General features: G+C 42.8%; 1 protein-coding gene across 4 annotated transcripts in view; it reads left to right on the top strand.

Moving 5' to 3' along the window:
• The window catches only part of Setd2 (SET domain containing 2, histone lysine methyltransferase), an 85,003-nt gene extending 69,237 nt beyond the window's left edge, over window positions 1-15,766 (top strand). For 3 of the 4 annotated variants that reach the window (XM_052187122.1, XM_052187121.1, XM_052187123.1), the window contains exons 18-21: window positions 1,376-1,487; window positions 12,533-12,613; window positions 14,583-14,684; window positions 14,967-15,766. In XM_052187122.1, coding sequence (XP_052043082.1) covers window positions 1,376-1,487; window positions 12,533-12,613; window positions 14,583-14,684; window positions 14,967-15,128 — 457 coding nt within the window. In that variant the 3' untranslated portion in view covers window positions 15,129-15,766. Of the gene's footprint in view, window positions 1-1,375; window positions 1,488-8,303; window positions 8,356-12,532; window positions 12,614-14,582; window positions 14,685-14,966 lie in introns of those variants that run through there. The other variant, XM_052187124.1, reaches the window with a different exon arrangement.
• Window positions 15,767-18,145: the final 2,379 nt, after the last annotated feature.

The raw sequence follows: 18,145 nt of genomic DNA, 5'->3' as shown, positions 1-18,145 counted from the left end.
ATGCCTGGTCCTCCTCTCTCTGTCTCTCAAGTCCTGAGACTAGAAATGTGCACTGCCATGCCCAGATTCAGAGTCACATCTGAAAGTGCATGCCAGACTTTAGACTTTGCCTTTTTAAAGCATGCTTTGGTATATCTACCCCATTGCATTTATTTGGAGTATATATGTGTGCATATGTACATATGAATGTATGCATGCCTAGTGTACTATGTCATGCATGGAGATGTCACATGACAACTTGGAGGAGTTTATTTTTTAATTTTATTTTATATGTATTTTATGTGCACTTTATGTTTTGTCTGCATGTATATCTGTGTGAAGGTATAGGATCTCCTGGAACTGGAGTTAAAAACAGTTTGAGTTGCCACGTGGGTGCTGGGAATTGAACCTGGAGCCTCTGGAAGAACAGTCAGTGCTCTCAATCATTGAGCCATCGCTACAGACCTGCATCTGTTTTATTCTGGTTTTTTGTTTGGTTTATTTGGGGTTTTTGTTGTTGTTGTTTGTTTTGTTTTGTTTTTTAATGTGAGTCCCAAGGACTGAATTCAGGTTGTTAGGCTTGTTTGAAAAGTGATTTTATTCACCAAGCCATCCCCGCAGCTTCAGTTTCACCATTTTAACTATCAACTTCATGATTCTCTGTGATAGCTGGCTTCGAACTCTTGGCTGTGAATACTTTACTATAAGTCTAGCTTTAAAAAAAAAAAAAAAAAATCAAGCCAGGTGTGGTGGTATAGGCCTTTAATCCCAGCACTTGGAAAGGAAGTACAGAGACAGGTTGTCTACCTAGAGAGTTTCAGGACAGCCAGGGCTATATGATAAGCCTCTGTCTTGAAAAATTTTTTTTTGTATTTTGCTTCAAGTACACAATAGGTATAGTAGTTACTGATTTCTTTTTCTGTCCCGTGTACTTTTTAAACCCAGGATATATCTAGTACACTGAGCAATTTGAAAGGCAGACAAGATGTTTGTTTTTCTTACTGTTGTCAGTACCTAGCTAGTATTACAACATAATTGCCTTTGAAAGTTTGATGAGATTAAATAATGTTAAGAATTTATTTTGGAGCCAGGCTTTGGTGGCACATGCCTGTAATCCCAGCACTTGGGAGGCAGAGGGAGGGGGATTTCTGAGTTCAAGGCCAGCCAGGGCTACACAGAGAAACCCTCTCTCGAAAAACAAAAATACAGAAAAAAAAAAGTATATATCTAGGCTACAGCTATTGTTGACGAGAAGCTATCAGAATATATCTCAATCTTCGAGATCTGACTTATCTGTGTCCTGTTGCACATTAAGTTTTTTGAACTCTATGCCAGGGCTGTTTGTTTGTTTGTTTGTTTTACCCATGACAACTTGGCTGTGTTTACCTTCTTCTAGACAGACTCAGTGGGATCCTCCTACTTGGGAAAGCCCTGGAGATGATGCCAGCCTTGAGCATGAAGCTGAAATGGACCTGGGAACCCCAACGTATGATGAAAACCCCATGAAGGTGAGTGGAGCTTTTAGGTGTCCTCATCATTTGAGCATCTGTGTCCTTTCATTCAGTGAAGTTAGTAATCATATAGTTCTGGGGGTTTTTCTCTTTCTTTGGAAAAATATGTCAAAGTTCAGAGCTGGAGAGATGGCTTAGCAATTAAGATGGCTTTCCTACCAGAGGACCCAGATTCAATTTCCAGTCCTACATGGGAAGTTACAACTGTCTGTAACTCCAATTTCAAGTGATCTGATACCTTTACACAGACATACATGTAGGCAAAATACCAGACCATATGAAATTTAGAAAAAAAAAATATGTCAAAGTTCTGCTGTATCAGGAGAGGAGAGATTGAAATCAAAAAGAAAGACCATTTTTAGACATTCAAGGACTCACTCAGATGCACATTGACTTCATATATATTTAGGAGAAAATGGCAATTATACTCCAATACTCCTTTATAACTTTTTAGTATATTAGCTCTTTTCTTGATAGTGAGCTGTATACATGGTTCCTTTTTACTTGTACTTTGTTTGTTTTGAAGCATAAACTGTCTAGCCCAGGCTATCCTGTACCTAGTGATTTTGCTGTCCCAGTGTTTGGATTATAAACATGCACCAACATTCTGCTTGTTTTGACTTTTTAAGTCAAATACTTGGTGAACATTATATTTGAGGTTGGTTAGATATGGAATGAATTTAACTGGGTTATGTTAAAACTCACCAAATGGGTCACGGAGATGTCATGGTGGCTAAAGTACTTGCTGCACAAGCCTGGTGTCTAGTCCAGGCCCCAGCACCCAACAGTATGGCAAGAGACAGGGAGGAGGAGAGCTGCCTGGGAGCCCCTGGGCCAGCCAGCCTTAACTGTATAGCACAGTCCTGTGTGAATAAAAACAACAGATAAGCAGCAAAGGCTGGTCAGGTGGTCAGCAGTTAGGGCGCTTACCTCCAAGGCATGTAGGTGGCCTGTTAGATCCCAGGAGCCCACGCTGGAAGGAGAGAACTAGCAATCAGAAGTTGTCTCTGGTTTCATGTGCATGCTGTAGCATGTGTGTCCCCACACAAATCAAAAAATAATAAACAACAAAAGAGGTACCTCGTGAGTCTCCAAGAGACTCCAACCTTCTCGTTTATTTAAGCTATAAGGCAGAAGATACAATGGAAATGCTAGAAACACAAAACAGGAAGAATTTTATTCTTTATTTCTTCCTCTGATGAGACAGTTACTGAGGTTAGAGGTGGTTTAAATATAAAAACAGAGTACTTGCTTGTTTATAAGGAATTATGCTTATTTATCAGTGAAACTAAATTATCTCCAAGGATGAATTACTTAAATCAGAAGTCATTCTGTATGTTTTAAAACCTAAGGATTTTAGTTTTCTTTTTCTAAAAGAAATAGAAAGGAGGCACTTCAGTTGTTAAGCATAGGCAGAAAAGGGTAGAAAGAAGAAAACAAGCGAAAATGGAAGGCACGTAGGATCCCATCCTCTTATGTGTCATTAACTTTTCTAGGAAATGCCTTGATTTCTGCACTGTGTGTTTGACAGGAAACTCATGTTGCGACCCTGGCTGGCCTGGAACTCTTTTTGTAGACAATCTCTGTGCTTCTGCCTCCCACACACTGGGTTTATTGGCATATGTTGCTAGGCCAGTCTGAACTAAATTTTTCATTTGTTAGGTATCTTCCATATGAACCAAAGCTTTGGGAGAGCTTTGGTATTTTAAGAATACAAAGGGATTATGAGATCTAAAACTTTGAGAAGTAGTACTGTTTTCTTTTCTTTTTTTAAATATTTGTTTGTTTGTTTGAGACAGGATTTCTCTGTGTAGCCCTGGCTGTCCTGGAACTCACTCTGTAGACCAAGCTGCCTCAAACCCAGAAATCCGCCTGCCTCTACCTCCCAGAGTGCTGGGATTACAGGTGTGTGCCACCATCGCCCCGGGAGAAGTACTGTTTTAAGGTTTATAATATGCGTATTATCTCACAACAGGCTTTCATCTTTCACTGAACTGCATCCCAATGATAATTACAATATAACTTTTTCTAGGAGCGTAACTGTTCATTATGCTTTTTCATTTATTTTTTCATATGTTAATGAACTCCAAAATAAATCACTACATTTCATTTTAAACTGTTAGTGGTAGGATATAGCTGGGGTTAGGACTCGGGTTGAGGCTAGAAAAGGTACACATCTTTAGTGGGACAGGTATTCAGCATGGATGCATGTACACTTGACTTTCTGTACCCATATCCACAGCAACAACCACAAAAATAAATAGAAAAATAAACAAATGTTTTAAAAAAAGGCGGGGCAGTGCTGGTGCACTCCTTTAATCTTACCTCTTGGGAGGCAGAGACAGGCGAATTTTTGAGTTCGAGATCAGCCAGGGCAACACAAAGAAATCTAGTCTCGAAAAACTAACTAACTAACTAACTAACTAACTAACTAACTAACTAACTAAATAAGCCTTTCTTTAGGGGAGGTACAGGACTATTTTTATCTACTATTTAGCATTTCTAATAATTCATTCTTTGGTGTAGAATTTTGTCTTCCATCTGTGATTTGTTTGTTTGATTTTTGAGACAGGTTTCTCTGTATAGTCCTGGCTGTCTGGAACTCAATCTGTAGACCAGACTGGCTACTTGGGTGCTACCACCACTCCGCTGGAATCATTTTCTTTTATCTCACAGAATTTCATTTAATATTTCAGGTCTACTGGTGATGAAGTTTTTGAGCTTGTTTTGTCTGGAAAAAGAAAACAAATCTTATCCCTTTAAATAATCCTGAGTAGGCTAGGTGTGGTGCTGCATGCACTGGGGAGGCAGAGACAGGTGGATCTCAAAATTTTAAGTTCATGAATCTGAGGCCAGCCTGGTCTACAGAGTGAGTTCCAGGACAGTCAGGACTACACAGAGAAACCCCGTCTTTAAAAAAGCTTAAGTAACTAGTTCTATTTGGTATGACAAAATTGAGCAGATCAAAGAGAAAAAAATGAGATTCTACTATTCTCATATTCTTCTATCATGTATGCATACACAGACCCAGAGGGGTATATACATTTAGGGTTTTCTCTGTCTTTTCGTGGTTTGGTGTTTGTTTCACTTTTGTATAGAATAATAAATATTCCATTGTGTGATTTTTTTTTTTTAATTTTTTTAAATTTTTTTTTTTTTAACCACTGTTTACCCAGTTACTCCTGAAGGACATCTCACTCTACTTCCAGGTTCAGTTTCTTTGGGTAAACACCAAGGAACATAATTGCTGAATTACATGGTAGGAATGTTTTTAGCTTTGTAGGAAACGTCCAGACTCTTATTTGAAGGGTTTTATCACTGGATATAATTCTATTTTATCCTATCCTATTCATATAGAAGTTTTACCTGCCTGTATGTTTGTATACCACAAGGCCAGAAGAAGGCATCAGATCTCCCAGGAACTGGAACCACACATGATTGTGAGCTGCCATGATGGTGCTGGGAATCACACCTGGTTCCTCTGCAGGAACAGCCAGTGCTTTCAACCAGGGAACTGTTCCCTAGTCCCTGGATACAGATATAAATTCTAAATTGATATATTGATACTTTTCCCTACTTTTTTTGGAGGCAGGGTCTTTGTATATAGTCCTGTCTGTCTTGGTACTCGCTGTGTAGACCAGGCTGGCCTCTAACTCAGAGTCCATCTGCCTCCTGAGTTCTGGAATTAAAGATATGTGCCTTGCCTTCTTAAAAATATTATTTTTTGTTTTGTTTTGCTCAGACATGGTCTTGCTCTGTAGCCTGATCTTTAACTTGATGTGGTCCTGCTGCCTTTGTTCCCTGAATTCTGATAACAGATGTGTGTCACCACACCCTGCTTATAATTGTTCTGATGAGAAAGATGCATTTCTTTGTTCTTCCTTATGTAGTATTTCTTTTCTTTTTGATTTTCAACAACTGTAGTGCTATATACTTCAGCTTTCTTTGTGTTTAACTCTCTTGTGATTGATTGCAATATGAACCTGTATTGATAATGCTCATCAAACCTTCTAGTATCTAGCCATTATTTTTTTTAGTCTGTTTTGGTGCTGTGCTGTGCTTTCTCTGCGAGTCTCACCTGTATACATGTCGCTAGACTGCTGGATTTTTCACAGGTCACTGAATTTCTCATTTTCTTTTTGTTTTCAGTTTGCATAGTTTCTGTTGTCATCTCTTTAATGATTACTTATGCTGCTATTTATAATAAGATAAATTCATCCAGTCGGTTTTCAAGTATACTTCTGTTATAAAAGTTTGCCTTCGGCTTGTTTATAAAAGAGCTGTCCTAGAATTGAGTGTGTAGACCAGACTGGTCTTGAATCCACAGACATGTTGCCTGCTTCTGCCTGCTTGGGTGCTGAGATTAAAGCTGTGTGCCACCACACCCAGCTGTCTTACTCTCTGACCCATCATCTGTACATTTTCTTGTGTCTCTAGTATAAACTCTAGACCAAAGCTTTCTGGGCTCTGTTAACCACTTTGTTGAGACATGGATGAAAAGGCACGTGCTCCCGTGATCTTTCAGCCATTCTTGCCCTGGAATTTAAGGGCAAAGGTTTGGGGTGGTGAGTCTTTAGATCCTTTTCAGACTGTGATCTCTGAACAGGCCTTTTTCTAGCTAGAAGGATTGGATAGCTAGAACCTATTTCAGTGTATATTCCTCTTAGCATTTACAGTTGTGTTCATCTACCTAGCATATGTGTAGAGAGGAGAAGGGCACTTAGAGGAAAGTCTTCATACCTTAAGTTTCATTTGTTACATTCCCTTGGTCTCTTTATTTAGATTATAAGTCCTTCAGAGCCATACCTTGCATCATTGAAATAAGTTTTGGTCAATTCACAAATCTTGTGTAATACATAGAGATTTGAAAGACAGCTGAAACTGGGTCTTCCTCATCTTAAAGTTCAGTATAGCATGCTACTGTAGTAGAAGTTAGTGCCAGGTGCTCTGAGGTGCTCAGTCATCGTCTCGTAAAAATATATGGCATAGATGTCACAGGAATGGGGACTTTATGAGTATAAGTAAGGTCTGAGAATTTGAGACAGGTTTTGTAAAATCATAAAAATCAAATAGTCAAAAATCTGGTATACTAAGAGTTTGGGTATATATGAATACTGAGCAAGACAGACACATAGAAGAGTAGACCTGATTGTGGGTTCCTGGTAGAGTTGCTCACTTAGTAAGAATCATGCCTTGGCTTCTGATCTGACCATGGTCCCAAGATAGCAAACAAAGCACACACCTCGGGAAGAATGTCAAGAGTAAACTGTCTGAGGTCTGCACATATGATTAACATGCAGCATGTATTTGGGAACTCGGATATATGTTTAACGCAGAGGACTCAAACAGTCAAATAACGTGTCTCTAGTGAAACAGGCTTGTTTGAAATTGTAACAAATGAGAGTGCAGAGTGTTATCTTGGTCTAGCAAAGTCACAAAATGACATTTCAGATAGATTATTAAAGCTCAGCAAATCAGGTTGGATATGATGCTATATATCCCTTTAATTCCAACACTAAGGAGGCAGAGACAAGCTCTATGAGTTTGAGGCCAGCCTGGTCTCAAATCAAGTTCTAGACCAACCAATTGATAACAAAACAAAACAAAAAACCCAAAACTACAGAAAAGATTGAGTAAACTAAGAAGATAAAGAGCAAAAATGGCCTTGTGTTACCCAGTTTTAGTATAGGTGGAGAAGGCCCCATCATTCACAGGAAATTCATTGTGGAATTTGAGCTTGTTGGTTCAGGGTAGAAGCTGAGAAAACGCACTTCAGATATAGAAGCTTAAAAATGAAAGCTTTATTGTTTGAGTGCTCAGGGAGGCAGCTAATTTGGCATCTGAACTATATCCCTAAAGGGGAAATGGTACAAGATTCATGGGAACAGCTGGGCAGTGGTGGCGCACACCTTTAATCCCAGCACTTGGGAGCCAGAGGCAGGCAGATTTCTTGAGTTTGAGGACAGCCAGGGCTACACAGAGAAAGCCCTGTCTCAAAACACAAACAAACAAACAAACAAACAAACAAAAAACTCCATGGAACATAAGGTGATGGGGGGACGACTCTGGAGTGATCTGGAAGTGTTATTCAATAGTATTTTTGATATTAGGGATTAAGAAAAGGAGACTGGGCCGCATCCGGGGCATCTGGCTTCAAGGCCCCTACTTAGTTTATACTCCTAGACATTAGGTCCAGAGCTCAGAGTGATAAAGTGATAGGTCAACGGCATGTAGTTAATTAAGGCATAACGAACAGTTATATATTTTATAACTGGCACACCTTGGTTAGATAACAGCAATTTTTATATTCTTTATTGGTTAGCAGACAATTAAAACATTTGGAAAAGTTGGATAGGTGTTAGTTCCTAGGCCTGGGAGCATTTGAACTTAACAGCAAGATGGAGAAGTGTCCTTAAGATGTCTGGTCTGAGACAACTGTTTACATCAGATGCTCTTCAGCTATGGGAAGCTCCCAGCTCCCCTGGGGCCTGGGACCTTGAGTTTATTTTCTCCCTGGAGTCTGAAAATGAAATGGTAGTACTTAGAATAAGTTTCTTTTGCTTGTTCCCAACAAGCAGTTTGAGCTTCCTGCAGGATTCAGAATAGGAATGTGTTTTACAACCCAAACTGGGGCTTTGAGTCATTCTGCATTAAGCGTATTGTGTGGTTGAGGTACTCACAAAGACCAGATGCTACAACAGCCTAGGGGAAGGAGTAGGTGGGCACAGCTCTGCAGAGTACTGGGTGGTAGTGAGCGCTTTTGGTGATCAAACTGAGCACCTATTAGAGCCTGCCTTCTCTGTTTCCCTCCAGTGTGCTCCCTACTCTTGATCATCTTGTACTCTCTTCCATCATCCGTCATGTGGTGAGTGTTAAGTCAGATCTTCTTTGAGACCTCAGAACTGCACTATGCTGACGGCTCGCACAGTGAGAGAGCACTGTGCTTACTTCTGCCTCATGTCTGTCCTGGGTTACAAAAAGGAAGTTGCAGATGGAAGGATCTGCAGCCATGAGGTTTTTCAGTTGTTGATCTTGTTTTGTTTTAGAGTTGGAACAATTTGCAACATGGTTTCATTTCATACAGTATCACTAATGAAAAAGGAACTTAAAGCTCACTTTTGAAAGAGTGTCAGAAACAAGAATGTCAGTCTTCCATAGGGGAAGTGGTTCAAGTTACTCATTTAGCTTGGTGGCTTACCAGCTCTGGGCCTGCCTTGTCCTTGTAAGTGTGGTGTGTGGGTGGAGAGCACCGGTTCAGTATTGGCTTAAAGAACTGTGGATCCAGTGGTTGTCTGTTTTCCTCTGAAACACCATTGCTAGAATTTGCTTCCTTAGGGTCCCTTTTCTGCCATGTCCTGCCCCTGCTTTTTTTTTTTTTTTTTTTAAAGAAGCAAAAGCAGCAACATGCTCTAGAAGCATCAGTGGAGTGCTGTTTTGGTGTTTCTGAGAGTGGTAGCAATTGTGTGGCAAGTTTCTGTGTTGTCAAGGACTTTTTTTCTTGGTAGGTGATTTAACTAAATTCATGAGAGAAAAGATAGTGATACTATTCTCTCTCCTTTTCAGAGCCCATCTCTGCAACTTAAACTTTCTTCCCCCCTTAAAAGGCACAGAGGCTTTTGACTTAATTGTGTCTCTGTGTCTAATAAAAAAACAGAGTTTGCTTGTGTCATATCATTCATTTTCTTTTGAGCACCAGGACCACACAGTAGGCTTAAAGCCATCTAGCAATGAATGCAGTTGAAATCAATTAAAGTCCCAGGAATGGGAAAATGGGAAGGTGCTGAGACTTTATTTCTTGTCATTTCCAAACAAGATTTCCTGGGAAGTCAAAAAGGTATTACAGATGAAGGCTGACAGCAGGATCAGCTTCTAAAAATAGGGCTGGCTTTCTCCCAAGCCCTCTCCCCACCCCCTTTTCTTTTTAATGTATGAGTCTTCACCATAGTCTAGTGGTTTTCTCAGATGTTGGTGAGGCTGCTTTCTCTACAGGTATATGCTCTAACCTGTCATGAGTTAGGGGCCATTCAGTTCAGTCTGGCGTCTTTTCTGGTGCTAAAGAATGTTTCGTAGGCAATTGGAGCCTATTACTGGCAATGCAAAAATATCTAGTGGAACTGTTGGAGAATTGGGAGGATCCCAACATTTTTCCTGGCAGTTAACAAGTGTTGTCTTTGGCTCTAACTTTGCTTCTTTGCTTGGTATGGGGCTTAGGCAAGTGCTAGGGCCTGAGTAATCCCCATGCCAAACGGGTGGACACAGAGTGGTTAGCTCGTGAACTTTACTTCTCCCAGTAGGTCTTAGTTGTGTTCCATTTGATGTTCAAGTCTGGGGTCCTTCATTTGAACACATTCTTGGTCCCAGCTGCTGCTCAGCATCAGAAGCACATGAGTGTCCTGAGCTCTGGCCCTGTGCTTCATCACTGTTTGTAAGGCTCGCCCAGTCTGGCCAAGCTGTTAGTAACTAGAGTGCACTGAATTTCTTGAGCTTTCTTTTTCTATTTTATGTGAATGAATGTTTTGCCTGCTTGTATGTCTGTGCACCACTTGTGTGCCTATAGGCCAGAATTGGGTATCTGATGCTACGGAACTGGGGTTAACAAATGTTTGTGGGCTGCTCTGTGGGTGCTGGAAACCAAACCTGGATTCTTTGGAAGAGCAGTCCATATTCTTTTGTTTGTTTTTGTTTTCCAAAGCAGGGTTTCCCTGTGGAGTACTGGCTGTCCTGGAACTCACTCTGTAGACCAGGCTGGCCTTTAACTCAGAAATCCGCCTGCCTCTGCCTCCTGAGTGCTGGGATTAAAGTGTGTGCCACCACTGCCCAGCAAGTCCATATTCTTAACTTCAGAGCCATCTTTCCAGAGCCTTTCTGCCTGCCCCCCTCCCCCAATCCCCTATGTAGACAAGATGACCTTGAACCTACTGATCCTCTCTGCCTCTCAAGTACTGGGATTACAAGCGTGCATCACCATGCCAGGTTTATGCAGTGCTGGGGATCAAACTCAGGGCTTCGTGCATGCTGGGCAAGTGCTCTACCAACTGAGCTACAACCTAGGCCCATATTAACTTAGCTTTGTGAAAGTACATTCTATTTAGAGCAGTGGTTCTCAACCTTCCTAATGCAACACCCCCTTTAATACAGTTCCTCATGGTGTGGTGACCCCCAGTCATAAAATTATTTTCGTTGCTACCTCATAACTGTCATTTGTTGCTGTTATGAATCATAATGTTCTGTATGAATCATCTGTGCTAGTTGACTTGTTGAAAAGGTTTGTTGGGCAGCTCTCAGGGGTCCGAACCCACAGGCTGAGAACCAGCCAATGGTTTAGTGGGAGCAGGACCCTCACCAACGCTGCTTCACCCATAGAATCAGGGTTCTAATGATGTCACATTTGAAGGCATTTTGTGTATTCCTTATATTTTTACCCATTTCTGAGATCTATAAGAGAAAATCTGGGGATGTGCTTGCTTCTTACCTTAAATATAACTTTGTCTTAAAAGGTGGTCTCACTCTGTCATCGTGGTTGTACTCACCCTGTAGCCTAGGCTGGCCTTGAAGTTACTTGGCGCTATCCTATTGCCTCAGCTTCTCGGGTGCTGGTAGTACAGGTGTAAGCCACGTGCTCATATAGTCAGGTGATTCTGGGTCTCTGGCGACCTGATACGTTAGAGTGATATAGAGTGATATATACACACTCTAGGGGAGGCTGGCATCAGTCTCAGGCCAAGCTCTGTGGTGCACTTGCAAGCCAGTCTTTGTAGTGTGTGTGGACGTAGGCTAGACAGAACAACAGCTTGGCACTTGGGTAATCAAAAACTGCATTACTTTAAACCCCTAGTGAAAATGTGAACAGCCTTGGAGAAAAGGCTTCCCGGTGAAGAGCACATAACTGTCTGGGGTGGACTGAGTCAGTTTCCAAAAGCACACTGAGTGGGGCACTTCCACGTCCAGCTCCAAGGGAGTCTGATGCTTCTGGCCTTCCTGGGTGCCCACACTCAGTGCACACACACACACACACACACACACACACACACACAAATATGCATAATTAAAGATAATAAAAAATAGGGGCAGGGCTGGAGAGGTGGCTCAGTGGTTAAGAGTACTGACTGCTCTTTCAAAGATCCTGAGTTCAATCCCCAGCAACCACGTGGTGGCTCACAACCATCTGTAGTGAGATCTGACTCCCTCTTCTGGTATGTCTGATGACAGCTACAGTACACTTACATATAATAAATAAATCTTTAACAAAAAAATAAAATAAATAAAAAATAGGGGCTAGAGCCGGGAAGTGGTGATACACACCTTTAATCCCAACATTCAGGAGTAAATCGATCTCTGTGAATTTTAGGCCAGCCTCCTTGGTCTACACACCCTAGTTCCAGGACAGCCAAGGCTACATAGAGAAACCCTGTCACAAAAAACTAAAACAACAACAAAAAAATAGGGTTTAGATTGATCACTGAGTGGTTGAAAACAGCTGTTTGCTCTAAGCTGAGCAGATAGAACTCTAGGTCTAACTCTAGTTCCCAGAGAGACCCTGCATGTATGTGCCACCCATATACATATACTTGAAACACTATAGCACCAGCTGATATTCCTAGAGCACGAAAACTTGTATTCCAAGAGAGATGTTCATAATTATTTTTTTTTTCCATGGGAAGGAAAGGTGGGAGGCCCACCGATCTTGAGAATGGGGCCCTTAACTCTGTTCTGGAATGCTAACATGTCAGAGCCTAGAAAGGTTAAATTACTTTAGTGTAGATACTGTACATCGTACAGAGTGCACACCTGTGAAACAACTCAGAATGTATAGCTACATGAAAGATCAAAGATGGAACCTTGACTTACGTGGAGGATTGGATTTAGGCTTAGAAGGAGGCCAGAGTCAGGTGGCCAATTTTGAAACTATTAGCCAGGGAGCCTCCAGACCTTGTCCTTTGTATGGTGAGGTGAGCCCTACTAGGGGAAAGACATGAATTCTGGAACAGTAGGGCATTACCAAACTGGCGCCTTATGTCAGCACTATTGTGTTTCTCTTCTAGACATCAAAGAAGCCCAAGACAGCAGAAGCAGACACCTCCAGTGAGCTGGCAAAGAAAAGCAAGGAAGTATTCAGAAAAGAGGTAAGCTTGGAAGATGTGGACAACAGTCTTCTGGCTTGGTGTGAGCTCTTTGTGTCTTGCCCAAGGATGTGCATCTGTCCTGTCTGAAGATGGTATGGCTTGTATCTCTTGAACAAAAGTGCTGCTTTACCTGTCAAGAATTCGATAACTGTCTCCTCCTGGCCTGAGAGGAGTCCATCTGTCAACATATGTGCTGTTTTACTATGGGCCTTCCATAGCATCTCAGACAACAGGATTAGGCTCATTGCAATATCAAGTGGTTCCTTATTTGTGTGATTTGACTATGTGGTTGTTTATGGTGACACATTGGTATGTCCCTTTACAACTAGTAAGCACTTTGGTATCTGTTAGAACGGCCCTTGAGATAAATAAGACTGAGATTGTTGTTCTTAGAGAAACTTGTAAGATAAGAACTCTTACGTTGAATCTCAGGTCCTCTGATCAGACTGTAGTTCTCTTCCTGTGCAGTCTCCTGTGTAGCTGCTTGCTCCATCCTCTCAGTGTCTGTCTCCCTCTGTCAGGACTCTTAATGTTTGGGAGAGGGGTGCCATGACACGTGTGTGGAGGTCATGGAAGTCAGACCCAGACCATCAGGCTCAGTGATGCCTTTGTCCACTAAGCCATCTCACCAGCCCGAGATTCTAAACTCTAGACTTCAGTCATCGAAAGGGTTCATAACAGACTGTGAAGAACTACAGCTGTGCGAAAAGTGGGCCTTGACAAGGTGGGTGGAGACCAGTGCTTAGGATATCATGGAAGGCTCTTGAATCTAGGTTAGGAACTGGTCAGATGTGGCATGAGAATGAACAGAAGCAAGAAAGTGTCACCTCTTTCCGGAAGTCCTAGTCTTGAGCACTGGTCACGTGAGGGTGTGGAGTCAAAGGCTGGACAGTACTGTGCCCTTTCATGTAGTGCTCTGTGTTGAGGTTTAGGGAACCACTGATTTGAAGCTGAGAACAATCAGAGCCTTGACTAAGGAAAATGTGGAGGCCAGGCAATCACAGAACATCCTTTGAGTAAGGTTCATCCAGCCAGCCAGCTGTGGCAGTTGAACAAACAAAGGCAGTTCGAAAGGCTTATGTAGATAGAACAGGGTCACTGATTTTTTTAGGGATGGAGAGGCCCTGCCCTGTTGGGGGCACTTCCTTGAAGAAGCTGTCAGTGGCTTCTGTCTTCCTTCTTCCTTTTCCTCTGTGACCTTATACCATAATTGCTTGGTCTTGACCCTGACACCTAAAAGAGTTACTGGGTAGGACAAACCTTACAGATGTAGCCCAGAAGAGAGCATTGGAAACAGCAGGCTGAGGAGTCTTGCCCTGGATTGTCCTTCTGGCTCTTACCCACTTGTCCATATGCTTTGGGTGGTTATGATCTGTGTATTACCCATGTAATACTTACTGTGCCAATACTTACAGGCTTGAAATAACCTTTAAGGGCAAAATCCCTACCTGGAGATTGTAGGATTGCAAAGCCTTCTGGTAACTCAAAAAATAGCTGCTCTGCCCTACCTTGGCTCTAGGGTCTGGAGAACCTAGCCACTGGTTTCATGGAAGTACACAATGCTAGGCAATCACTCTGAATCCAACTGAACTGTAGCCCCGGCCATGAGAATCTCTGCTTAGATAGAGAAGCTCTTGTGACCCAATTACCTATTATAGATTTCAGCCTTTATCACAGTGAATGACCTTGGTAACATTTAACTATGTGAAACTGGAGGCTACTGCCAGAACCGTGTTGCTAGGGCCTGCAGCTGCCTCTCAGTGAGGTTTGGTAGGTCTGGCTAAGGAGGCTCTTTTCTTTCAGGGCTGGGCCGGGATCGCTCTATCACATCTCACTGGCTTCCTAGCATTGTTGGCCTAGACCAGCAGCTGAGGGAGAAAGCGGGGATGACTGGCTGTGCTTTTTGCTGTCTTTCCTAATGATCCCATCTGCACAGTTGAGCAGCATGTCTCCTACCTTCTGTCTGCAGATGTCTCAGTTCATTGTCCAGTGCCTGAATCCTTACCGGAAACCTGACTGCAAGGTGGGCAGGATCACCACCACTGAAGACTTCAAGCACCTCGCTCGAAAGGTACTTCCCAGGCTTCTGTTCTCTTGGTGTTCTTAGCAAGCTGTATACCTTCAAGGTACTCTCCATCAGGAAGTATGGTTTGAGGTGCCAAGGCTTGGGGCCCAGGATTGTGAGACAAGGTTGAGAGGTGGGAAAGGTGATAGCTAAGAGACTGGGTCCCTCCTGTGTCCTGTACCAGCTTGCCCCAGTCCACCCTTTGATTTAATTCCAAGCCTGTCCTCCCTGTCAAATCATTGTCCCTTCTGATAGTATCTGTGGTCTCTCCTTCTGTGCCCTGAACAGCTGACTCACGGAGTTATGAATAAGGAACTGAAATACTGTAAGAACCCCGAGGACCTGGAGTGTAATGAGAATGTGAAACACAAAACCAAGGAGTACATCAAGAAGTACATGCAGAAGTTCGGGGCTCTTTACAAACCTAAAGAGGACACTGAACTAGAGTGACGTCAGGCCAGAGTGGAGGATGAGCAGAAAGGATGAATCCTGTGGCTTCTGCCCTGCCCCTCGGCCAGGGCTGTGCTACTGATGTGATGACCATCCTGAGCAGGTCAAACTTGGAGGTGTCAGCTGTAAGCTGCAAGAGTGAGCTCTGTCTACAAGTGACCTCTAGTTGTGAGCTGCTGGTGTAACAGTTACAGGCCATCAGAGGCAGTAGCCTAGGGAAGACCTTGGCCACATGACCCCATTCTCAAATCTGGGTCTCCCCCTTGGCGGTGCTGTCAGCGCACAGACCCATGCGCACCCTCCCCCAAGATCCTTTACCCTGACGATATGTATTATATTTTAATGTATATGTGAATATATTGAAAATAATTTGTTTGTTTTTCCTGGTTTTTGTTCCATTTTTGTTTGCTGTTAGCATCTATGTGCCGGAATCATGGAAAGACTTTGTAAGGATAGTATAAATTCTCCTGCAAGGTTTAATTTGTTATCATGTAAATATTCCAAAGCAGGCTGCCTTGTGGTTTTGGCCAGCCTTGTGCTATGTTGATAAGATTGATTTACTGCTTAAGATCACTTTACTTTATTCAATTTTTACTGAACTTTTTATGTAAAAAATAAAATCAATTAAAGAACTTGAATGTGTGTTCCCTCAATCAAGTTTGTTTATGTTGATGTCACAAACAAGGATGTAGTAGCCCTGGTGTGTGGGGGCTAAGGCTGTATTTCTACTGCATTTTATTATGTTTTGCTCTTGGCTGAGCTCAGTTGAAACAGTTTATAGTTATTCCAGACCAGAGGATGTCTGCCTGAGACCTCATTGCCATGGGCTTGTTTTAATTTGGTTAGTGGGTCAATCGAGAAAAGCCAAATGTCTTCTTTCTTGTCTGGAGAATGAATGTTATAAGACCATTTTGCCTTTAGACTTCACTTCTCCCATCCCACAGGAGTGTTGATTCAGTGAGTGAGTCCTAGTTACTTGACACAAGGCCTGGACAAGAGGGAAAGCAGCCAAGGGCAGCTGCGGAAGGGGTGTGGCTGTGGGGAGAGTGTGTGTGCATTCTAGATACAGGCTCAGCAGTGGCCTCTTTGGTGATGTGTTTTCAACGGAGGTGTTCATACTAGACTGGGTCCCATCTTTTCCTCAGGAATGTGATTCTACTTTGCAAAGCAAGGCTTGGTTGAGGCCTGACAGAAATTAGAGCACCTTCTGCCTGTACTAAGGATTTCAGAGATTAGGGTATATATCTTTACAACTCTTACAGAAATTGGCACTATGGGTGAGACTTACGACCAAGCAAGCTGGGCTGGAGAGATGGCTCAGTGGTTAAGAGAACTGACTGCTTGCTCTTCCAGAGGTCCTGAGCAACCACATGGTGGCTCACAACCATCTGTAAGGGGATCTGATGCCCTCTTCTGGTATGCATGAAGACAGCTACAGTGTACTCATATACATAAAACAAATAAATAAATCTTTACAAAAAAGACCAAGCAAGCTTTACTCATTTACAGTCCTAGAAATTCTTACTTTATGGTCATGCATGCTGTGTAGAAAGTCTTCCTTCACTACCTCAGGGGCTTGGCTACAAGTGTGTGGATGATCAAGTCCCTAAAATGGCATAGTTTCATACCTGTGGCCCACCTGCACATATCTTGGGTATCTCTGGATTACTTCCAGCCTAATACCATGCCAGTTCTATACAAAGCTACTTGATAGCCAATACATGAATGTGAACAGTAGGCACTATGGGCTAATAGTCTAACCTTCACTTTGTGACTTTAAAGTACATGTTGTATTAAGTATAATGTATTAACCATAATTCACTCAACCCTCAACAGTTTCTAGCTGTGTCTGTTACAGTGAGTGTTTGTGTTTTTCCAAGGAAATTGAGGCAGCCTTCCATCAGGGTGGTGACGTGTAGGTGTCAAGTTTTAGAAGACGTTTTTTGAGATGTCTTTTTTTTGTTGTTCCCTGCCACACATTTTCATCTCCCTCCCCCGACCCCATACTCCCTCATGTTCAAATGACCTAAGTAGGGATAGAGCGTGCCAGTCTGTTCATGGGAAATTTCATGCTCATGGCTGACTCAGTCCTTAATGGCCCAGCAGCTGACTACTGCAAGTGGGGTGTGATCTCAGCATGCTGGGCTGAGCCCTCTCTGACATTTATTTTAACCAAGATGTTATTACACAGCTCTGGTAAGCTCTTTCTGAGGCGCAATGGTAGAAGCAGCTTACAATAAACTTCATACAAAGCAGCAAATCCTAGGGGCATCTCTGCAGTGAGGGAGCAGGCTCTACCTCGGCCTCCACTTCATGACCGGACCTCAGGTCTTCTCACTGAGTCTACATGAACCTAAAGTCCTTTCATCCATTGCACTGGTCCTTCCTAGAAGGTTGAGTAACCCAGCTTCCTGCGCCCACTTCAGGATGGGTGTGTGCGTGGAAGTACAGGTGGTTTGGCTCAATGCCCTGTCCTGAACAGCCTGCTTGGCCACTTGTGTTCAAAGCACATGCGCAGCTGCGGAGGCCTGTGTGGAATTCCTTAGTCTGGGTGCTGGGTGCATTCTGCTCTTTTTATTTTTTTGGTAGCTCTGGAGATTGAACCTAGGACCTTGAGTGCGCTGGACAAGTCCTCTGCCAGCGAGCTATGTGCCCAGCCAGAGGCCCTATGTTGAAATGTCATCTTTTTCTTGTCTAAAGATGACCTGATGTCTTCAACAACTAGCTCACCTCAATTACCTTGCATCTTGCCTGTCAAAGCACACACAAAGAGTCCTTTGATGCACCATGGGAGCTTATTAAATGTGCCTCCACTAAGCAAAGGAGACTCGAGTTTAGGAGGAGACATGACTTCTTACTGTAATACAAACAGTGAAGGGCAGGATGATGAACTCCAGCCTGGTCTTCTACAGCCCATGCACAGAAGCACCCTGCCCCCTTCCCATATCCCCAAGTCCTTATCTGGGTCTCTTTTTCAGCTACTCAACTGTCTTACAGGTCCAAGGAGCTAAGGCGGC

The sequence above is a fragment of the Apodemus sylvaticus genome, chromosome 7 (genome assembly GCF_947179515.1).
Source record: "Apodemus sylvaticus chromosome 7, mApoSyl1.1, whole genome shotgun sequence".
In the NCBI taxonomy this organism is placed as follows: domain Eukaryota; kingdom Metazoa; phylum Chordata; class Mammalia; order Rodentia; family Muridae; genus Apodemus; species Apodemus sylvaticus.
This window is presented reverse-complemented; position numbering and strand designations above follow the sequence as displayed.